Source organism: Manis javanica, chromosome 4, assembly GCF_040802235.1.
Source record: "Manis javanica isolate MJ-LG chromosome 4, MJ_LKY, whole genome shotgun sequence".
Lineage (NCBI taxonomy): Eukaryota > Metazoa > Chordata > Mammalia > Pholidota > Manidae > Manis > Manis javanica.
Window position 1 is genome coordinate 57,715,017 of NC_133159.1, and position 23,261 is coordinate 57,738,277.

At 32.9% G+C, this 23,261-nt stretch overlaps 1 protein-coding gene across 1 annotated transcript in view; it reads right to left on the bottom strand.

Annotated features, from left to right (window-relative positions):
• Positions 1–23,261, bottom strand: part of LRRC40 (leucine rich repeat containing 40) — a 96,562-nt gene that overhangs the window by 29,076 nt on the left and 44,225 nt on the right. Inside the window, exons 2-9 of the mRNA XM_037024315.2 lie at positions 21,074–21,255; positions 19,755–19,828; positions 17,662–17,791; positions 14,202–14,325; positions 11,581–11,723; positions 10,397–10,569; positions 934–1,021; positions 795–840 (exon numbers count right to left, since the gene is read on the bottom strand). Of these exons, the coding sequence (XP_036880210.2) occupies positions 795–840; positions 934–1,021; positions 10,397–10,569; positions 11,581–11,723; positions 14,202–14,325; positions 17,662–17,791; positions 19,755–19,828; positions 21,074–21,255 (960 nt within the window). The remainder of the gene's footprint in view (positions 1–794; positions 841–933; positions 1,022–10,396; positions 10,570–11,580; positions 11,724–14,201; positions 14,326–17,661; positions 17,792–19,754; positions 19,829–21,073; positions 21,256–23,261) is intronic.

Sequence of the window (23,261 nt, forward strand, 5' to 3'; positions counted from 1 at the left end):
TGGGATGATTATGACAGGTTACTATAGGTTCATCCCTGGTAAAAAGTGTACCGGCCTGGTCAGCAATGCCAATAATGTGGGAAGCTATGCATGTGTGGGGACAGAACATATATGAGAAATCCGTACTTTTCTCTCAATTTGTAAACCTAAAATCATTCTAAAAAAAAAAGTCTTTAAAAAATTTGATTATTCTAATATGACTTCTAATTGATTCATTTCAGAATAATCATTTTTTCTATAGAAGAAAGCAAAAGAAAGGAAACTTTTATTGGTAGGAATGAGTCCCAGTACCAAACTGTCTGACTCAGTTAACATACTGACTAGCAATATGGTGCTGGGCCAGGCTGTGCATAACCAACAGAGTTGTTAACAACAGGCATAGACCTAACAAAAAGAGATAAATTAATAGCTGCTGTTATTTAGCTACTAAGTTTTGGAGTGATTTGCTATGTAATAATATACTAGTATAACAAATTTTTAATGCTCTAATGTATGCTACAATGACATACATGAAATAAAAATGGGAATATATCACTATTTTAGTGAAGCATTAAAAATTATAGTATCATTTTCTCTTTTGGTACAGGTTCATGCTAAATTAACATATCCTGAAAAATGTGTTTTATCTTTATTTTTTTTTCAGAACTTAGCAAAGTAGCCCTGTATGGATTCAAAATCAGTGTCACCCCTGCCAGGAACTATTTCCTCTAGTTATTTATACCCAAAATACTTGTAAGTTTATTACTATTAACACTTCACCATCCTTCAAAATATATGAGAAAATAGAAAGGTACCTTGAATCTTGCTTCGTAGATATTTTAACACTTCTTGAGTTCCTTTCTGAAAAGACAGGGAGAAACATATTCACCAATACATACTTTGTATATTTGAATTTCAAATTTGAGACCAGAGCTAAATTCCAATATTGCTTACATTTATAATTTCTCTTCGAATTGTTCTCAAAGGATTTCCTTCTAGTGCCAGGAATTTCAAATGAAGTTTTCCCAATGAATAGGGTAGACTAGAAAAGATTAAATTGATTTCAGGGAAAACATTAAAGATAAGTATAATTCAACCAAATAATTTACTATAAAACTAACATCATATGACAAAATACACATCATATAATAGTTTCAAAGAAAGCCCAAGTAATGTAGGTCTAAGATATTTTCCCTTGAGATAAATACTGAAGAGGTAAAAGAGCAAACAGATTTGTTTCAAAGTTGTCATAATGTAATTGCTAAAAAAGAACAGGAGCTATAACATATTTTCTCAATTGTATCCATTACTGAAAAATACATGTTCAAAATATAAATTTGAATGAAGCAGTGACTCCAGATAGCCATCCTGATACTAAATGTTTTGATTTTAGCCCTTCAAGTAAGCAAATAAAATTCTTCCTAAATAAAAAGATGACAAAAATAATTTTTTTTTAATCAACCAATTCATTTTTTCATTCAATAAGCTAAGTCATGTTTATCTTTGGTACACAAAAAGATAACCTGCTTATACACAAAAATATTCAATCTTAAAATTTATTAAACATCTGTCATATACTAGGCATTGGCATAGGGATATCAAGATCCTTGCCCTTAAGGTGCTCTCAGTTGAACAAAGGAGAAAAACATACACAATTAACCAAAATACAATAAATAAGAATTATCTTATGTTACTGGTGAGCATATTAATAGTACAGCCACTTCAGAAAACAGAGACATTTAAAGTTAAACATACAGTTACCATACAACTAAGCAATCCCAGGAGAAATGAATAATGTCCACACAGACTTTTATATGAATGTTCACAATGGTAAAAAAACTGAAAACAATCTAGATGTCCATCATCTACCTAGTAAAGACATGAATAAAGTGCAGTGTATCTGTATAATGAATATCATTCAGCAATAAATATGAATAACAACTGATACACACAATCACATGAATATATCGTAAAAGCTTTATGCTACATGAAAGATGATGGACACACACAAAAAATACATTGTGTGATTACATTTACATGATATTCTAAAAAAGGCAAAACTACAATGACCGACCACATCAGTGGTTGTTAGAGGTTAAAGGGATTGACTGCAAAGGATATGAGGAACCTTCAGAGGGACAGAAATGTTCTATATGACTGTGACAATGATTATACAAACATACACATTTGTTAGAAGTCATATAATTTATACACTTGAATTGGTGAATTTTATACCATGTATATTATACATTGACAAATAAGTAGGATAGAAAATATACAGATGTAATAAGACAAATGCTAAACAAGTAAATTTGCTATGAGACTAGATCTGTAGTAATTAGCAAGGGGGCACAGGGTGAAGGGAACAGCAAAGCTTGGATTTGCGCCTAAAAAGAATGAGATTCCATCAGGCAGGGAAGGCAGGAAAAGGGTATTCTCAGGTAAAGGAACAAAATGTAGAAAAAGTAAGTACATTTATATAGGTCAGTATAGTCAGAGAGTAAGATACTTGTAGGAGTGAAAGATGATAGGGAATAAATGAAGTCTGACTGTGAGATGCCCTTGAATGTTATGCTAAAACTTTATCTGGTAAGACAGTCCAGCTGCTGGTTGGAAAACCAGAGGTATCAAAATCTCCCAGGAATTGTTTAAAACAATAAACAAAATAATTCTATGGTACCACTGTAAGAAATTCTGATTCACTGGTGCCTCAGAATCTGTATTGTTTTTTTTCTTAAAGCTTCTTAGTGATTTTGATACATAGCTATATTTGGAAAACAGTTCTATAACAATGAAGAACCATCAAAGCTTTTTAGCAGAATGACTTGATAATTTGTATTTTATAAAACTACTCTGGTAGCAGAGTGAAGAATTCATATTGTGGTTAGAGAAGATTCTGGAGGGGTACAAAGTGAGTAGAATAAACATCTAGGATATATAGAGTTAGAGGAGAAGAAGCTAATGTTAATTAAACGCCATTATGTTCTAGGCCCTGTGAGATATGCACCTTTATATTCAGAACTCTGGAGAGAAGAACATATATATCAGAAATATTTGTGCCAATTACTTCATATACTTAACATTTTACCATACTTTTTGTTTTAGGTATTTCCTTTCCAGTGCTTTCTTGCAGTAGCCAAAATAAATTGCCATGGGGAAAAATTTATGTCAATTTTTGTAAGAGGCAAGAGACTATTTCATTCTTTCACTGTAAGATAAGCAGTTTTAGGGATATCCAGATCACTTATTAATTTTGTTATAAACAGAAGTGAAAAGAGTGCTCACTGTCCAAGAATTCAAATCTATTATCAAGACCTAATATATGCCCTGTGTGCACCGGAAAACCATTTTGATTATTAAAAATATTTATTGAAGTAAGCACATAAAAAAGAATCTGCCTTGCTTAACCTTTCTCCACCTGTGAATGGCAAATGAAGTTTCTGACATCCAAATACAAAACCTCAGACATCTAATTACTGTATACTCCCAGGTAAATCTGAGTCTTGGTAGATAATCCTAGGTAAATCTGAGTCTTACTTTTTGTATCTCTAAAATAGCTCCACCTCTAAATTTTATGGTTCAATAACTTTTTGTGATTCTTTGGTCGTTACTCCCTTCATTTCCAACACATTCATTATAACACATCATGCTTTTCACATCTTTCCTCCTCTTTCCGTCCCATTGTCACCACAGTTTAGGTTCTCATTATGTAAGAGATAAATCTACAAATTTTCAACCACAAAGAATTGGCTATAGCAAATATTCCTTAATTATAAATACTATTCTATATTCTATAAATCTAATAGAGTTTATTTAGATTTCCCACCTATCAAACCACTCCTATCCAATGTATCCAACCCATTATCATCAATTTTTTTATTAAGGTATGATTGATATACACTCTTATGAAGGTTTCACATGAAAAAACCATGTGGTTACTACATTTACCGATATTACAAGTCCCCACCCATACCCCAATGCAGTCACTGTCCATCAGTGAAGCAAGATGAGACAGTTCCACTATGTGCCTTCTCTGTGCTACACTGTTCTCCCAGTGATCCCCCACACCATGTGTACTAAACATAATACCCCTCAAACCCCCTCCCCTCTCTGCCCACCTGCCCTCCCACACACCTCCCCTTTGGTAACCACCAGGTCATTCTTGGAGTCTCTGAGTCTGCTGCTATTTCGTTCCTTCAGTTTTACTTCATTGTTATACTCCACAAATGAGGGAAATCATTTGGCATTTGTCTTTCTCCGCCTGGCTTATTTCACTGAGCATAAGGTGCTCCAGCTCCATCCATGTTGTTGCAAATGGTAGGATTTGTTTCTTTCTTATGGTCGAATAGTATTCCATTGTGTATATGTACCACATCTTCTTTATCCATTCATCTACTGATGGACATTTAGTTTGCTTCCATATCCTTGCTATTGTAAAAAGTGCTGCAATAAACATAGGGGTACATATGTCTTTTTGATTCTGAGAAGTTGTATTCTTTCGGTAAATTCCAAGCAGTGGGATTCCCGGGTCAAATGGTGTTTCTCTTTTTAGTTTTTTGAGGAACCTCCATATTGCTTTCCACAATGGTTGAACTAGCTTACATTCCCACCAGCAGTGTTGGAGGGTACCCCTTTCTCCACATCCTCACCAGCATTTGTTGTTCTTAGTCTTTTCGATGCTGGCCGTCCTTACTGGTGTGAGGTGATACCTCATTGTGGTTTTAATTTGCATTTCTCTGATGATTAGTGATGTGCAGCAACTTTTCATGTGTCTGTTGCCATCTGAATTTCTTCTTTGGACAACTGTCTCTTCATATCCTCTGCCCATTTGTTAATTGGGTTATTTGCTTTTTGGGTGTTGAGGCGTGTAAGGTCTTTATATATTTTGGATATTAACCCCTTGTCGGACATGTCATTTACAAATATATTCTCCCATACTGTAGGATGCCTTTTTGTTCTGTTGATGGGTGTCCTTTGCTGTACAGAAACATTTCCCCATTGTATATGCATGGCTTCTTTATCATATATTAAATGACCATATATGGTTGGGTTTATATCAGGGCTCTCTAGTCTGTTCCATTGGTCTATGGGTCTGTTCTTGTGCCAGTACCAAATTGTCTTGATTACTGTGGCTTTGTAGTAGAGCTTGAAGTTGTGAAGCGTAATGCCCCCAGCTTTATTCTTCCTTTTCAGAATTGCTTTGGCTATTTGAGGTCTTTTGTGGTTCCATATGAATTTTACAACAATTTTCTCTGGTTCGTTGAAGAATGCTGTTGGTATTTTGATAAGAACTGCATTGAGTCTATAGATTGCTTTAGGCAGGATGGCCATTTTGACAATATTGATTCTTCCTATCCAAAAGCATGGGATGAGTTTCCATTTATTGGTATCTTCTTTAATTTCTCTTAAGAGTGTCTTGTAGTTTTCAGGGTATAGGCTTTCATTTCCTTGTTAGGTTTATTCCTAGGTATTTTATTCTTTTTGATGCAATTGTGAATGGACTTGTTTTCCTAAATTCTCTCTCTGCTAGTTCATTGTTAGTGTATAGAAATGCCACAGATTTCTGTGTATTAATTTTGTTTCCTGCAACTTTGCTGAATTCTGATATGAATTCTAGTAGTTTTGGAGTGGATTCTTTAGGGTTTTTATGTACAATACCATGTCATCTGCAAACAGGGACAGTTTAGCTTCTTCCTTGCCAATTTGGATGCCTTTTCTTTCTTTGTGTTGTCTTATTGCCATGGGTAGGACATCCAGTATGTTGAATAGAACTAGGGAAAGTGGGCACCCTTGTCTTGTTCCCAATCTTAAAAGAAAAGCTTTCAGCTTTTCACTGTTAAGTATGATGTTGGCTGTGGGTTTGTGGCCTTTATTATGTTGAGGCACTTGAAATCTATACCCATTTTGTTGAGAGTTTTTATCATGAATGGCTGTTGAATTTTGTTGAATGCTTTTTCAGCATATATGGAGATGATCATGTGATTTTTGTCCTTTTTGTTGATGAGGTGGATGATGTTGAAGGATTTTCGAATGCTGTACCATCCTTGTATCCCTGGAATAAATCCTACTTGATCATAATGGATGATCTCTTGGACATATTTTTGAATTCAGTTTGCTAATATTTTGTTGAGTATTTTTGCATCTATGTTCATCAGGGATATTGGTCTGTAGTTTTCTTTTTTTGTGGTTTCTTTGCCTGGTCTTGGTATTACAGTGATGCTGGTCTCATAGAATGAGTTTGGAAGTACTCCCTCTTCTTCTACTCTTTGGAAAACTTTAAGGAGGATGGGTATTAGGTCTTCACTAAATGTTGATAAAATTCAGTGGTGAAGCCATCTGGTCCAGGGGTTCTGTTCTTATGTAGGTTTTTGATTACCAGTTCGATTTCATTGCTGGTAATTGGTCTGCTCAGATTTTCTGTTTCTTCCTTGGTCAGCCTTAGAAGGTTGTATATTTCTAGAAAGTTGTCCATTTCTTCTAGGTTATCCAGTTTGTTAGTATATAATTTTTCATAGTATTCCCTAATAACTCTTCTTATTTCTAGGGTGTCCATAGTGATTTTTTCCTTTCTCATTTCTTATTCTGTTTATGTGTGTAGACTCTCTTTTTTTCTTTATAAGTCTGGCTAGGGGTTTATCTATTTTGTTTATTTTCTCAAAGAAGCAGCTCTTGCTTTCATTGATTCTTTCTATTGTTTTATTCTTCTCAATTTTATTTATTTCTGCTCTAATCTTTATTATGTCTCTCCTTCTACTGACTTTGGGCCTCTTAGTTCTTCTTTTTCTAGTTTCATTAATTGTGAATTTAGACTGCTTATATGGGATTGTTCTTCTTTCCTGAGTTAAGCCTGTATTGCAATATACTTTCCTCTTAGCATGGCCTTGGCTGCGTCCCACAGATTTTTGTGATGCTGAATTACTGCTGTCATTTGTCTCCACATATTGCTTGATCTCTGTTTTTATTTGGTCATTGATCCATTGGTTATTTAGGAGCATGTTTTGAAGCCTCCATGTGTTTGCTGGATTTTCAATCTTCTTCACGTAATTTATTTCTAGTTTCATACCTTTGTGATCTGCGAAATGGGTTGGTACAATTTCAGTCTTTTTGAATTTACTGAGGCTCTTTTTGTAGCCTAGTATATGGTCTATTCTTGAAAATGTTCCTTGTGCACTTGAGAAGAATGTATTCTGCTGCTTTTGGGTGCAGAGATCTGTAGATGTCTGTTAGGTCCATCTGTTCTAACGTGTTGTTCAGTGCTTCTGTGTCCTTACTTATTTTCTGTCTGGTTGATCTGTCCTTCAGAGTGAGTAGAGTGTTGAAGTCTCCTACAATGAATGCATTGCATTCTATTTCACCCTTTAATTCTATTAGTATTTGTTTCACGTATGTAGATGCTGCTGTGTTGAGAGCATAGATATTTATAATGGTTATATATTCTTGTTGGATTGACCCCTTTATCATTATGTAATGTCCTTCTTTGTGTCTTGAGACTTTCTTTGTTTTGAAGTCTATTTTATCTGATATAAGTACTGCAACTCCTGCTTTTTTCTCTCTTTAGTTGCATGAAGTATCTTTTTCCATCCTTTCACTTTTAGTCTGTGTATGTATTTGCGTTTAAAGTGAGTCTCTTGTAGGCAGCATATAGATGGGTCTTGTTTTTTATCCATTCAGTGACTCTACCTCTTTTGACTGGTGCATTCAGTCCATTTACATTTAGGGTGATTATCAATAGGTATGTACTTAATGCCATTGCAGGCTTTAGATTCGTGGTTGCCAAAGGTTCAAGATTAACTTCCTTACTATGTAAGAGTCTAACTTAACTCACTTAATATGTTATTCCAAACACATCTAAGGGTTCTTTTCTTTTTCTCCTCCTTTTTATTCCTCCTCCATTCTTTATATATTAGGTATCATATTCTGTACTCTTTGTCTATCCCTTGATTAACTTTGGGAATAGTTAATTTAATTTTGCATTTGCTTAGTAATTAGCTGTTCTACTTCTTTACTGTGGTTTTATTACTTCTGGTGACAGCTATTAAACCTTAGGAAGGCTTCCATCTATAGCAGTCCCTCCAAAATAGACTGTAGAGATGGTTTGTGGGAAGTAAATTCTCTCAGCTTTTGCTCATCTGGAAATTGTTTAATCCCTCCCTCAAATTCAATTGATAATCTTGCCAGATAAAGTAATCTTGGTTCTAGGCCCTCCTGCTTCATTGCATTAAATACACCATGCCACTCCCTTCTGGCCTATAAGGTTTCTGCTTAGAAGTCTGATGTTAGTCTGATGGGCTTTCCTTTGTATGTGGTCTTATTTCTCTCTCTGGCTGCTTTTAACAGTCTGTCCTTATCCTTGATCTTTCCCATTTTAATTACTATATGTCTTGGTGTTGTGTTCCTTGGGTCCCTTGTATTGGGTGATCCGAGGATCTCCATGGCCTGAGAGACTATTTCCTTCCCTGGATTGGGGAAGTTTTCAGCAATTACCTCCTCAAAGATATTTTATATCCCTTTCTCTCTCTTTTCTTCTTCTGGTACCCCTATAATGCGAATATTGTTCCATTTGGATTGGTCACATAATTCTCTCAATTTTCTTTCATTCTTAGAGATCTTTTTTGCTCTCTGTGCCTCAGCTTCTTTGTATTCCTCTTCTCTAATTTCTATTTCATTTATCGTCTCCTCCACTGTCCAACCTGCTTTTAATACCCTCCATTGTGCTCTTCAACAATTGGATCTCTGACCGGAATTCATTCCTGAGTTCTTGAATAACGTACCTCCATTAGCATGTTAATGATTTTTATTTTGAACTTCCTTTCAGGAAGAGTCATGAGGTCCATGTCATCTTTCTCAGGGGTTATAATAATTTTACTCTGTACCAGGTTCCTTTGCATTTCATATTTGTATATGGCGCCCTCTAGTGTCCAGTAGCTCCACTCTCTGGAGCTGCTCAGCCCCTGACGCAATGTCGGGGGTCTCAGGGCAGTGGTATTGTTGCCTGGGGGGAGGAAAGAGCTGTTTCCTGTTTCCCAGCTGCTATGCCTGTCTCCACTGCCTGAACCAGTGGGACAAGCACACCAGTATAAGCTTTTGTCCCAGAGCAGCTGGATAGGGATCCCTGCTTTCCACAAGTGGCCTGAATCTCAGTTCTCCAGGAATTCTGCCTGTCTTAGCTTTCCAATCCCGTAATCATGAGAGTATCATGAAAGCACCATGAAATGTGTGCTCCCAGAGTAGATCTCCAGAGCTCGGTGTTCAGCAGTCCCAGGCCTCCATTCCCTCCCCGCTCCATTTCTCTTCCTCCCACTGGTGAGCTGGGGTGGGGGAAGGGCTTGGGTCCCACAGGGCCACAGCTTTGGTAAGTTACCCTGTTCCATGAGGTCTGCTCTTTTCTCCAGGTGTATGCAGTCTGGAGCAGTCCTCTTTCTTGTTGCTCTCTCAGGATTAGTTGTATTAATTATATTTTCATATTATATACAGTTTTAGGAGGAAGCCTCTGTCTCACCTCTCACACCACCATCTTTAATCCTCACCAATTTATTTTTTAAAGAAATTACAATCAAATTGGATCTGTTCTTAGTCTTTTAATAGCTCCCCACCAACTAATGAAAATTGAATCTTCACAGGCATTTCAAGGATCTCTTCCACAAGGCCTTAATTTATCTTTCAAATCCTAAATTCTCAGTCTCCTTACTTGCACCTTATTTGCCAGTGCAATTTGATTCCTTGCTGTTCTCTGAATACATCCCTACCATTTTCTGAACTTCAAAGCTTTGTTTGTAACAGTTCCCCCTGCCAAGTGAATCATTCTGATGACCTTACAAGTGCTCTTGAAAATCATGGTAATCCTTTATAAAGGTCACATGATGGGACTAGGGTAGGGCATTATCCTGAAAGTGAGGGTGTTCTTAAATTCTGTAATCTAGGCAATTAGCTTGACTCATCCTAGTCCCAGTCCTAAAGATCATTGAAGAATATTATTTCTTCCACACAAGTCTGTCCTGATTCTTCTCAATAACTTGTGATTCCCATATCTTTTAAGCCCCCAAATAATCTCTCTCTCCCATGGCTTTAAATTCTTTTAACAAAGTCAAAAAATAGTTATCAGGCACCTTCTATATATCCAGGCACTGACTGAAGATAGATCAGTAAACAGAACAGATAAAAATCCAAACTTCTTAGAACTGAAGTTCTAATGGGTTAGAGCAACTTATAATTATATCTGATTCTATTAGCATATTAAGCTTGCTGACAGGAAAAAACCTAATTATTCTTTGTAGGTCTGCACATGATACCTGCAAAATGAGTATTTACTGAACTCTATTAAAAAAAAGATTTCTATATGCTTTTTACAAATATTTTAACTTTTGAATTATAACCAAATATAGCCGTAATTTCTTATTCATTTGTTCTTTAAACTTACCTACTAATATCATTGTTGCTTAAGTCAAGCCTTTCCAAAGACTGTAGCAGCGTAATTTCATCTGGAACAGATTTTAACTTATTATCCCGCAGGTCTAGCACAAGGATAGAATTCAGGTGCTTAAGATGTTCTGCCCCTAACATTTCAATCTGGTTTTCTCCTACATGTAATTCCTACAAAACCAAAGATCAATCATGTGTATTTCTGTGTTCAATTTTGTATTAGATAATGAAAATAAAATTGAAATCTTAACTTCAAATCATTGAAAAACATGGAAAAAACAACTTTCTAATTACTAAGATGCTTAAAATTTCAATTATGTTTAAGGCATCTTACAGGTAAATGAAAATGCAAAAATAAAATTTTCAAGAATCTTCTGGTAGTTTAAAAAATAAAATTTAATCTGGAAGAAAGTTCAAAGTTCTTAAAACCAAGAGAGAACTGATTTAGTGGTTACATTTATGGAATTAATAAAATACAAAAACAAGAACTATACTGATGAAAAATTTAAGTTTTAAAACAAATCAGCATAGGTTTAAAGTTATTTATAGTATAATCAGTTAGTCATTCAATATTTTCATTAGTAATTATTATATATGCTGATTTCCCATTAACAAAATCTATAATTATCAGATGGATAATTTATTTCATTAGATAACCTTTCAGTTCTTGTAATAACTGTCACCATTCTGTTTAAAAGAAATTCTTTAACAGGTTAATGCAAAAGAGTATACATAAAAGGAAGCAAAGCACAGCAAGCATGAAAGACAATGTTAATGTTAAATACTTAAAGCCAAAAGAAAGTAATTCATTTTAAACAGACCTGATTATGTTCAGGTAAACACAAAAAATAGCAACTTACAGAATTAGATATATATTCCTTCCTGGTATTCCAGGTCTCCTACAATATGGCCCCAACTTACCATTTTGGCCTTGTCTTCTACTATTTCTCCAATTATATACTATTTACCAGATGACATGGATAAATTATTATTTTTAAAGTTGATTATTTCTTTAAAAAAATCTATTACTAACAATACCATTAATGTCTTTAGTTATACTAAAATTCTGAAAAATATAAATATAGGAAAAACATATTTCCAATGTTAAAAGATATTAAATATTTCATTTTCATAATTCATTTTTAGAAAATGTACAGTTATTAATAATCAAATAAATAATACCTTTAATAGTTTGCAAGAAGGAAATTCTGGTAGAAAACGTAATTTATTCCTCCTCAAATAAAGTGATTCTAGTGATTCCATGCCAGCTAATTCAGGAGGTATAGTTTCCAAGAGATTTGAATTACAATCCAAATGCTTCAGTCCTATAAGACATATTTAAAAACAAAGTACTCTAGCACTCTGTTAAAGTAGTCTAAGATGTATAAACTATACTCTATGAAATATTATTTCCCTTGGTAATTATACACCTTTAAAAAGAAAAACTTTAAAATAAAGATATATATATATATATATATGCATGCATATTAGTTGTAAGAATGAATGGCAAATAATAGCTAGCAGTGGCTTAAACACATCTGTATTTAAAATGAGCAAGCTGACTTTCTGTGTGTTCCTTCCTATTTCTATGTATTTCTATGTATTCTATGCAATCCCTCCTATTTTTCCATCTGTCCATATTGCCTCTCTCTCCCTCCCTGTTGTTTTTCCCTTCTTTTCTCTATTACTTTAATTACATGCTTTCTCTAACACCTGAGCTAACTCTTAACAAGAATGTATACTATAGCTAAAGAAGAATGTTCTTACTTGCAGCACCTCTTAGTTCCAAGATCTTTCTTAAAAGGCAGAACAGAAAACAAAAATGGAGAAAAGTAAGTCTTCTTTCCCTTATTATTTCAATAAGCAGTTTTCTCCCTAATCCATATTACTGATTCTTACACTTGTGATGGTCACCATATACTTAACACAATTCACTCTCAACCCTCTAGTTCGAATAGGCAATTTTACAACTATATTTTGTAATGTATATTTTACAAGTTTTTTCCTGTACTTTGAGCTGTAAAGTTTAACATAATTTAAGACTAAGTTAATATACTTCCTTAGACTGCTTCTTCCTATGTTTAAAGAAGCTACTTTGCAAAAGTAATAGCACTACTTTCAATTTCACATTAACAAAATTAACTACTAATTTCCCATTAACAGATAAATTTTATCTTATTTAGCTACAGCATTGAGAAAAATGTCACAATATGACCCACCCCAAAGCCAGTAAATTCTACAAAAAGTTTCTTTTAAAGTTAGAAACTGTAGTTTTCATAACTGTTTGCACCTAAGAGCCTTGATTGGGAATACAAGCAGTATGTAGTAAGAAAGAGTGATGGGGACGGAGCAAGAGAATCAAACCCTAGCTCTATGATTTATAATTTCTAAGCCTAGGTTTATGAATCCCTAAAATGTAATACACATTCTCCCCAACATATAGAACTATTGTGATGGCAAAATGATATATGTAAAAACATTTTGAATTACAAAGAACAAAACAAATGTTAGGATATTTTTCTTGGGATTGGTTATTAATAGTGAAATAACAATTTAATGTCCTACCTGTGATCTTATAATATCACTGTCATGGTTGAAGGACAGAAGGCATCTGATCATTAATTATACAGTACATAAGAAAAAATGCTGTAAATTTTAAGTATTTTTCTATTTATTTCTCTATCTGTCCCTCTCTCAAGGTATTTCTACTCAATTTATGAAAAAAAATCCATGCTTCTTATATACTCCAGATATTATATTTTATGTTTAGCTGTACTTTCTAATAAGTTTATTGACAAATTACAAAACCAAATAGTTTTAACCACCAGTAGTTACAAGTAAAGCTTCTTCTAAAATGTCAATTCAATTTATGGCAGATTGAACTTATACACTCCTACTATAAAATACATATAATTGTTAATATAAAGTAAAACAGCACAGTTTACAAATTCACCTGAAAATGATCTGTAATTAACTATATGAAATCATTTCTCTGACATCCTCCACAAAAGGGAGACTTAAAAAGAGTGAAGAGGGCTAATACATGTCTAGCCAAAAAGAATAAATAAGGTAAATAATCTAGAGCTAACATGCAATGTGCTCATCAATCAGGAAGTAATAACAATTTGCCTTTAAATAAAAAAAAGCACTATAATGATTTTGGACTCTAAGTCAAGAATGCTAAGATGATGTAAGTATACTTAGAAAATACCGGAATGTACCTTAAATTTTTTATCCCTTAATAGTAGTTCTATAATACTGTACATATGATGGTTCAATGATAAACTTTATTATTACACTATTATTTGACATTATTACTTATGGACCAGGAATTTATGAATGAAAAGATAGCATAGCTCAAAACCTTAACCAATCTCTCAAGTATATAATTTTACCGCAATTCATAACCAAATTTTCTTTTCTTCTTTTTAATATGCCAAAATACAGTAACTTTTGCGGGTAACTGTGTAGGAAATTGCTGGACAATAATGGCCTACCTACAGAAAATATAACTAGATGCTAGTGTTTGCATTTATTACCATAAAATCTATTTGACTTCTCTGTAACTAATTATATTCAAAATTTATTTTTCCAAATTTAAGTTGTACCAACTTCAAATTTATGTATTTTAATTTTTTTAAGTTGAGGTATAGTTGTTACACAATATAATATTGGTTTCAGATGTACAACACAGTGATTCAATAGTTATGTACATTACCAAATGCTCAACACAGTACATCCAGTTACCAACTGTATTTATGTATCTTTAAAATTTACATATTTTTAAAATAGAGAAAATTTACTTTTCATCCCACTTATTTCTGCTGGCAAACTCTTCAGTTGATTACTGGAAAGATTGAGTCGCACCAGACTGGACAGAGAAGAAAAACTAGCAGGAATAGTTCTAAGACAATTGTTTGAAAGATCCTTTAAAAAAGAGAAAGAGAGAATGAATGAATAAGTAAATTTTAAAAAATATGTGATCTCTAAAGGGGATTTCAGAATTTTGAGGGAATTACAACATAAAAAAGACTATTTCAGAGGTGATGTGTTTTGTAACCCATATTCACAAATTGTCATTCATTACCTCAGTATTTTGTGGGCCCACAATGTGCTAATAACTTAGCAGAGAGGAATTAGAATGACTTCTGACTTCAAAGATATTTTACACAAAGGTTTCTATTAATATTAAGTCATACTTTATCATGTTCATATTTTCAATAAAAAAAAATTCACTTGTTTACCCAATATTTATTGAGTACCTATGATAAACCGGGCAAACTGCTCAGGTAAACTAGAATATGAAATGAAAAATATCTTTGTGAGAATGAAAAATTCTTGAAAGAAAGAAAAATAAAGCTGAAAAAAAATTGCCATTTAAATTTTTTGAGGAAAAAATATTCCCTCCTGGTTCTTCTGCTGATCTCAGCAAGTCTGCTTTGACTAAGTCTGGAAGTCTATGGTACTCTGCTGTTCATTCATTCAAGTTTGCCTAATTAATTTCTATACTTCGATGTTTTGTTAAGTCATTGTTTCTTTTTTCTTTAAATAATTATGACAGAGCTTTGTTTTCAAACTCACTTTAAATGACAATGTTATTAATCAAGTAACTCTTTTTACGGTATTTGAGTACTCCACTAGCTATCAACAAACTGCTAGGTGGGGCCAGTGACAACAATAAATAAGAAAAATATGACTTAAAGGAACTGTCCTCTGAAGACTTTCATTTATGTAGTCAAACATTCAACAATTGTATTCTGTAACTCTAATAAATTAAGATAGAAAAGGTTAAAAATGCTAGATCAGCACATTTTAAAAAATACTGTTATCATAAGTAACATATTTTTATAACCTACAACATAACAATCTAGGACACTAATACTCTGAGGTCTAAGAATCAAAAGATCACAAAAAATAAATTTTGTGTAATATCAAAAGTTACACTAAATGCACTGTAGTATTCTGGACTTGGATCCTGGAAAAATAAAAAAAAAGGACCTTAGTGGAAAAACTGGGAAAATCCTAATAAAATCTGTGGCTTAGTGATATTGTACCACTGTTAATTTATTAGTTTTTACAAATATGCATGTTACATAAAATGTTAACACTCAGGAAAGCTGGATGAAGGAAATAAGGGAACTCTGTTTACTATCTTTACATTTCTGTAAATCCAAAGTTATTCCAAAATAAAAAGCTTAAATTTAAAAAGTTTCTGATAAAGATATAAATTCACAAATTCTTAAGACCTTTTAAAGAACCCAAATCAGCATAATTACTAATAAAGTTAAACATTTAAGTCCTGCAGTTAATAATCAGATATAATGTAAGATACATAAATTAATCAGCATTTATGTTAAGTAATTTCTTCAATAAATATTTATTTAGTGCCATTGTGCTAAGCAGTTTTACTTTTAATGTTTTAATATATTGCTGCTCACATTTATGACTTATTTGCTAATGAGTCCTTAAGAACACAATTTTCAACTGAAACATCCTTTCACTATGCAAAGAACTACCTGGGAACCAATAAAGAGGAAACAACTGGGCACTGCTATAGTTATTAGGTTTCCTTTCTACCCTAGATGCTTTTTTAAAAAAAATTCTTTTACCATTAAATTTTATAAGAAAATCTGATAGCTCCATCCTCTGCCATTGATTTTATGTGTCTTGCCTTTTACTTTTCAAACCTAATCTCCAATTTGATGAGACTGCAAAACAAAGAGAGAACTGAAGAAATGTTTGAAAACAGTATATATTTTTTATTTCAAACACTCTGAGGAAAATATCAAGGAGGGCATATTTACAGCAAAATGGAAGTAAAAGAAGTAATTTTTCCTTTAGTGAAAAATAAACTTTAAGGCTAAAATGACATAAATGAGTTTTTTCAAAACATGTGGTAGAGAAAAGAACAAGAATGAACTATGAAAAGAACTATGTGGAATAAAGATTGGGTATTAGAACATCTGCTAACGTAGCTAAAGTCTTTCAGATAGGATATTGTCACGTGTTAATACCCTGAGCAGCTCAAAAGTCTGTTTTGACCCATTTCTATTTCACAACCCTAAGATTTCCAAAGCATCTAATGCCTTTCAAAGTTGTTTTTCAGTTAAGTTCCAGGAGGAAAAGCAACCACTAACTGTTCTATATCAGTTCGGTCTACATCAGAGAAGGGACACCTCTACAGATAAGCCAAAAAGTGTCCCAAATTACCTTTACCTCATTATCAAAGTAAAGTCCTCATCAAGGAGGGAGCTACAACATTAATCTAGGCACAACTATGTACGTAGAAACATGTTTTTAAACTGTACCAGCAGGAACTTATACCCGCCTCTATACGTGGTGTAAAACCTTCCCTTTCTAATCATTCTAGTAAAAAGACTTGCTTTCTATTGCTGTAGAGCCTCGACTTTGGAAGTGATTCCCCGGAGGTTGATACAAATAATATTTACTTTGTGTGACAACTACTTCTAGTGAAATTTTTTTATTTCAACTCACCAAACAAACTCATATTTAGTTGGTAACAATACCTTACAGTGGAATTTTACTTCCTCAGTGATTAAGTGGGAAGAAAAAAAAAAGGAAACGCTTTGGAATCAAATTGACTTATGTTAAAATCCTGAATTCCTTATCTATTAGTTACATGATTTGAATTAAGTTATTTTTTATAAGCCTTAGTTTTTTATCTGTTTTCGGGGATAAAACTGTATCTTGCTATATGTAAAGCACTAAACAAAGTGCATATTTTTTATTATTCTTAATAATATGATTAAAATAGTATTTATATACCTTATGGGTAACTCTGTTTCAGATGTAAAACAGATAGAATGAAAATATTGCCAGGTAACGTGGCCATTTTGAAAAATGGGGAAGAAAGCGAAGGTCTTAAAGGGATTATGTGGGCATTCCAGGCCAGGAGGGCCATAATGGGCTATAAAAAAGGAAGTAGGAACTGCAGAAAAGGAAATTAGTATGCTAAAGATACCTTAAAGTCAGAAAAACTCTGAATAACAAAGCATCCTTATCACCCCTTGCCCAAACTCTATTCCTAAATTAAAACCTAAGGTGATTTCATAAGAAAACATAGGAAAAACAAATATACAATTATTAATTTAGTGATCTAATTGAAATACAGAGTTTCTGATAATCTAGTCATACAATCAACTGTTCATATTCTCATGATTTCAATCATATACCCAATTTCTAAGTCTGATGAAAAATCCCAGCAGCCCCAAATTAGATAAAATTTGGAAAATCACAACTTACCAAATCTTCTAAATTGAAAAGTTGTTCAAATCCCTCTGGTACACAAGTTAGTTCATTATGCTGGAGATACAGGCCCTTTAGGTTTCTTAGATTTGTAATTTCTTCGGGGAGTACTTTCAGTTTGTTATGACTATTGATTGATAAAATAAATGCTGAATAATCTGGTGCCAACATAATATTTATAAAAGCATTATTATAACCAAATTCATGGGTTCATTTAAAAAATGAAGTATGGTCACCAATTTTCAGTACTTAAAAATTTTACATCCTAAAAATATACCCTTATTAAAATGACAGTAACCTAAAGTAATAAAATCAAGAGTTTCAAAGAAAAATAACAAAGAAATGAAGGTTCTTAACCAAACAATTTGTGAACTTTTGACTGCTTCCTATAACCAACTCTTGATATTACCTATGTGAAAGATATACTGGATTCTTAATTTTGCATACTGTATCTGAGTTTTAAAATTTTGACAAAGATATGTACACACACACACTACAGTGGAGTCACATTTTATATAGGGATTATGTTTTAAACCTAGCACTCAAGACAAAAAATAGTTATTTCTGTTTAAGGGCCTAGTGTGTCCAGTTGAATGTAATATGCAATTCCACTCTTCTTTATACCTAGTCTTAACTTTGTAGCTCAGTTCTTCGACAGATATTCAGGTTTAGGACAAGTCCCAAATCATTGACAATGATAAACCCCCTTATAATTAAGAGATGACTTAACTTATTCCCATATTTATGTCAATCAAATTATTCACTTATGAATTTAACTCTATTTTCATGCCTTATACAATTATTTAAAAAACAACGGGGAAATGGCAACTTTTAAGGGATAACAATAGCCTTAAATTGCATTAAAATAAAAGTAGTTCAAACAAAAATGCCAGATGTCTTCTAAAATAAGAACGACTGAAAACTTCAAAAATGGGTTACTACTGTTGGTGACTTAATTGATTTTTTTGTATATTTTATAGGAATCTATTTGAGCAGAGATGTAACAAGAGTTGGAAAGCTAATGCTAAAGCCACATCCACTCCATACTCCCTCACCTTTTCCTCTCAGCCTACCCATTTCTGCTTCTGCAGGCCACATCCATGTCTGACTTATAAGGGAAAGAGGTTCTGATGTAGTTCTTATCAATTAACACCATTTTATGTATAGATATTTTTGCTAATTTATGGTAATTTTAAGTTTTTTCACCTGATGAAGATTGTCATGTGAGGACCTATTTTACCTCAAACCAGTTAACTCACCTGCAGAAAACAGGTTTGACCATGCTTAGATTTATAACCATATCCTTTTTATAAACCACAGTTTTTCAAACTGTTTTTAATACTTAAAATCTTTTTTTCTCTCCTAAATGAAATCTTCCCTAATCCCTTTTTCTCTAATATCTGTATATATAACATGTAAAAGCAGTTATTCTTTTGAAAGTTGAAATGTGTACTGAGGGGCAAACAGAGTTAACTAGAGCCTTAGCTGCCTGGTCCCTGTGTTGCTATCAATGAGTACCAAAAGCATAGAACCCCAAAAGTCCTCAGAAAAGTCGAAAAACTATTAATATCAAAACCATGAAATTTTAAATTAATAAAGTAATTGTTTTAAATTTCTTCCTGTTGCCATCTTACTACGCTGATAGACAGTGACTGAAATGGGGGTGTGAGGACTTGATAATATGGGTGAATGTTGAAACCACAATATTATTCATGTGAAACCTTCATAAGATTGTTTATCAATGACACTCTAATTAAACAAAAAAATTCTTCCTATTGCTTACCACCTGGATATTTTTGGGACTTGGTAACTTAAAACTTGATATATCAACAGAGATTTTGTAAAATCATCACTAAAAATTGTTTCATAAAAAAAAACTTTTTAAAAAATCAATTGGCCTTAAATTTGTGAAATGAGAAAAATGTAGCAATTTTAAAATCAAAAATCTTAAAATTAAAACTAAAACTTTTATTCAGCTTTAATCACCTTCTGAGATAATACAACAAAATTTTCTAGTGTTAGAAAAAAATTGTAAAGAATATTAGATTTATAGCTTTATACTACCAATATTGAAGTAGCTTAAATTTTACCTGACATTAAGTTTCTGAAGATTTTCTAACTCTCTTATAGCAGAAGGAAGGGATGTCAGCTGATTATCATGTACCTAAAAGTTATCAAAAGACAAAGTCAATATTTTAGTCTTACAATTAACCCCATATGAACTTTGCCACTGTACAAATTCTTCAACAATAATCCTGTTCTTCTAATTCATAGCATAGAGTTGGACGATTGGTCATTTGTTATGTGTATAGAAGAGGAAAAGGAGTTTGAAATTGACCAAACTGCTGTTCAGAAATCATGAATAAGTTATCAATTTAAAATATTAAGATAAAATTTTTTAAAACCCTCCACCCCAGTAAGCAGAATTTTAATCTTGAAAAGAGATGAGAGGGTTAGAAATTAAGCTTCTTATGGTATGATTTGTGTCATCAGAAATGTCAAAATAAATTTATGACAACACACAAAAAATAAATGAGGAAGAAGATGGGGACTACTCTCATGTTCTCATAGAATCATAGTTTTCAAGGTACAAGGAATTTCAGAGAACAATTAAGCCAAATCATTCAATTTACTAATGAGGAAAATTGAAAGTTCTCTAGAAATTTGTATCTATCCATCTTTTTCAGACATGAATAGGAAGATTTTTGGTGTTCCTAAGTAAAGTATACCAGAAATCTGCAGACTGGGAAATAAATTACTCATGCTGTACCATATGACAAAGCAACCAGAGACTAAAAAAACATAGTCCCTGAATAAACATACAAAAATTTAAGTTCAATAATTTAAGTCAGTGCAGGAGGCAAGTAAAAAAAAAAAAAAAAACATCAATTTTAAGTACTTGCTTTAATGTCTGGAAAAATAATGATAAAAATAATAGTAATATTATTATTGTTGAAATAGGTGAAGGGGATAAAGAGCCACAAATATCCAATTATAAAACAGTCACAGAGCTGAAAGTACAGCACGGGAAATAAGAAAAAATATCAATAAACAAAAATTGAACAGCAGCAACCACTTGTTAAATGCCAATTCTGTTTGTAAGCATTAATTCTAAGAACAATTTTTAAAAAGTAGGTAGTAGTATAAACGAAGTAGTTCTAGTCCATGGATGTGAAAACTGAGACATAAAAAGGTAACTCTCCCAGAGTCACACAGCTATCAAGTGACAGAGTCATAATTTGAAGCCTCATGTGACTATGTGCTCCTAATCATCACGTTATGTCTAACATGTAATGTGTTATTCTTTCTTGCATTCTACCACCTGAATGTGGGTTTTCTGCTAATGGAAGCCTAAATTTAGCTTTAGTCTCTTCAACTAATGACTCATATTTATAATCAGTCAACTTACATCAAGAACAGTGAGTGCAGGCAGGAGTCGGAGGTCATCTGTAAGTGACTGAAGTTTATTGTTGGATAAGATTAGTTTGGCCAAATCCGTCTGCTCCCACCATCGCTCAGTAGCACTGAATGAAAGATTCTCATTAGCTTCCTCAGGGATATCCACATTTATTCTCCAGACACACTGAGGCACTATTTCCACCAATACCAAAAGAAAAAAAAAAATAGTAAGAAGTGAGAAACTAAGTAACATACTTTTATAGTAGCTATTCAGTTTATCTACTAAAAAGCAATTTCTGAAACATTAAAAGAAACACTTTCAAATAAGTCAAGCAAATAGCAATGAATTGCAACTAGATTAAAAACTGATTTTATTCAAAAATAGAATATGTGATACGTACCTTACATATTAGACCTCACTTTTATCTTCATTCAACTACATTTACTATAAAAACACTGCACAACACATTGTAGTAGATATGCAAGACAAAGAATGGACTCTACCAGTACACTAAAAGAACACAGAAGGCATGGAAATCACTTATAAGGTAATGTTAGCTAATAATAATAGCTGATATTTACAAATATCAGGCAATTTTGTTACATACTAACTCATAAAACCTCATAACTACTCTGGGAGGTAGGTGCTCTGACTACTCTCATTTTACAGATGATGAAAATGGGGAACAGAATGTATAATTTTCCAAGGTTCTATAGCTAGTAAGAGATGGGATTCAAACTCTGGCAAAGCTATATTGTCTTCTCTCTCAGTGAGTTATTTTCAAGGCCTATCAGACTCTTGTAGGAGCTATTTTACCTGTCATAGTTTTATTACTTACTCCACCACACAACAGTGTTAATTCTACTGCAGCAAATACAGCAATTCTTTTAATATAGTAAGACTGTACAAGTTGAACAGAGAGAGTTCAGCTTATCACTATAAAACTTGAAGCTCCCAAGGTATTAATTTGCTGTAGTGTTGTAGCAAAACTATCTGAAATAGAGTCCTTCATTCCTTTATAAAAGTAAGACTACATTTTAGTATGATTTAGAACTCAGAACTGATAGTAATTAAGGCAATGATTGGTTATGTTCTGCAGTCAATAACTATCATCTCAAAACAAGATTAAATGAAAAGGTGTGGTCAATGTTTAAAGTTCAGGACACTAAAATACAATTCAAGATAAGTACTCTGCACAATCTGTAGCAAAGCTCCTGAAATCCATGAGACTTAACATCCACTCAAAAAAGTGAGGTACATATACTCATATTAGAATAAATTATAAGATCCCTCTTCTACCCCTTCTCTCTGCTTAAACAGCCTTTACTTCTCTACACTTCTATCAATGAATCTCTAGCAAATATGAAAATACAGAATGTGAATCTATTCCTATTTCTAACTCATAAAACCTCATCACAACTCTGGGAGGTAGGTGCTCTGTAGATGTTTATTTTCAAAGCAAAGCAAAATAAAAATTCACTCTTCCCAACTATTCTGATATCAAAATTACCATATATTACTTATTATTATGTAGGTATGGATGGCTAAGTGAGAACGAGAAAACACACATCAGCTCACAAATGGCATATTTACTCACTAATACCAAAGGAGTCAGTAGAAATGGGAAGGCTTATGCATTTGACTAAAAATTGATGTTACTCTTGAGGGAAAAAGAAGTTATTAATGTGTCATACAGCTTATGTCACCAAAGAGCTCCAGAAGAAAAAAAAAGGCAAGATAAAACAACACAAAGCCATTAAAAAATGTATGGAAGAAACTGATATGCACAATTCCACTCCTAAAGAAAATATGGAGAGTGTTTGTATATGTTTTTCTCTAATACCTGTACACAGATACATAAAGATGATAGTTCAAAAGCAATGAAATAAATTATCTTTTGGGGCAAAGAAGGTAGACAGCACAAGATGTCTGCCCACAACACAATGAAAAATACCTGTTACCCATCATTTACATTAAATATTAAAATTAAATCATTTCAGATATTTTCATTAAAAAAATTTTTTTGTCTTTGTTGGAACAATCAGGGGATAGATAACTGTTGATACTATACTGTTACAAGAACATGTATCAATTTGCTTTTCCATAAACATTGACTTGCTAATCACTTTTCCCCATTAATTGTTTGTGAGGTACCCCAATTTCTCTAAGAGCTTACAGCATCAAGATTCATGTCACT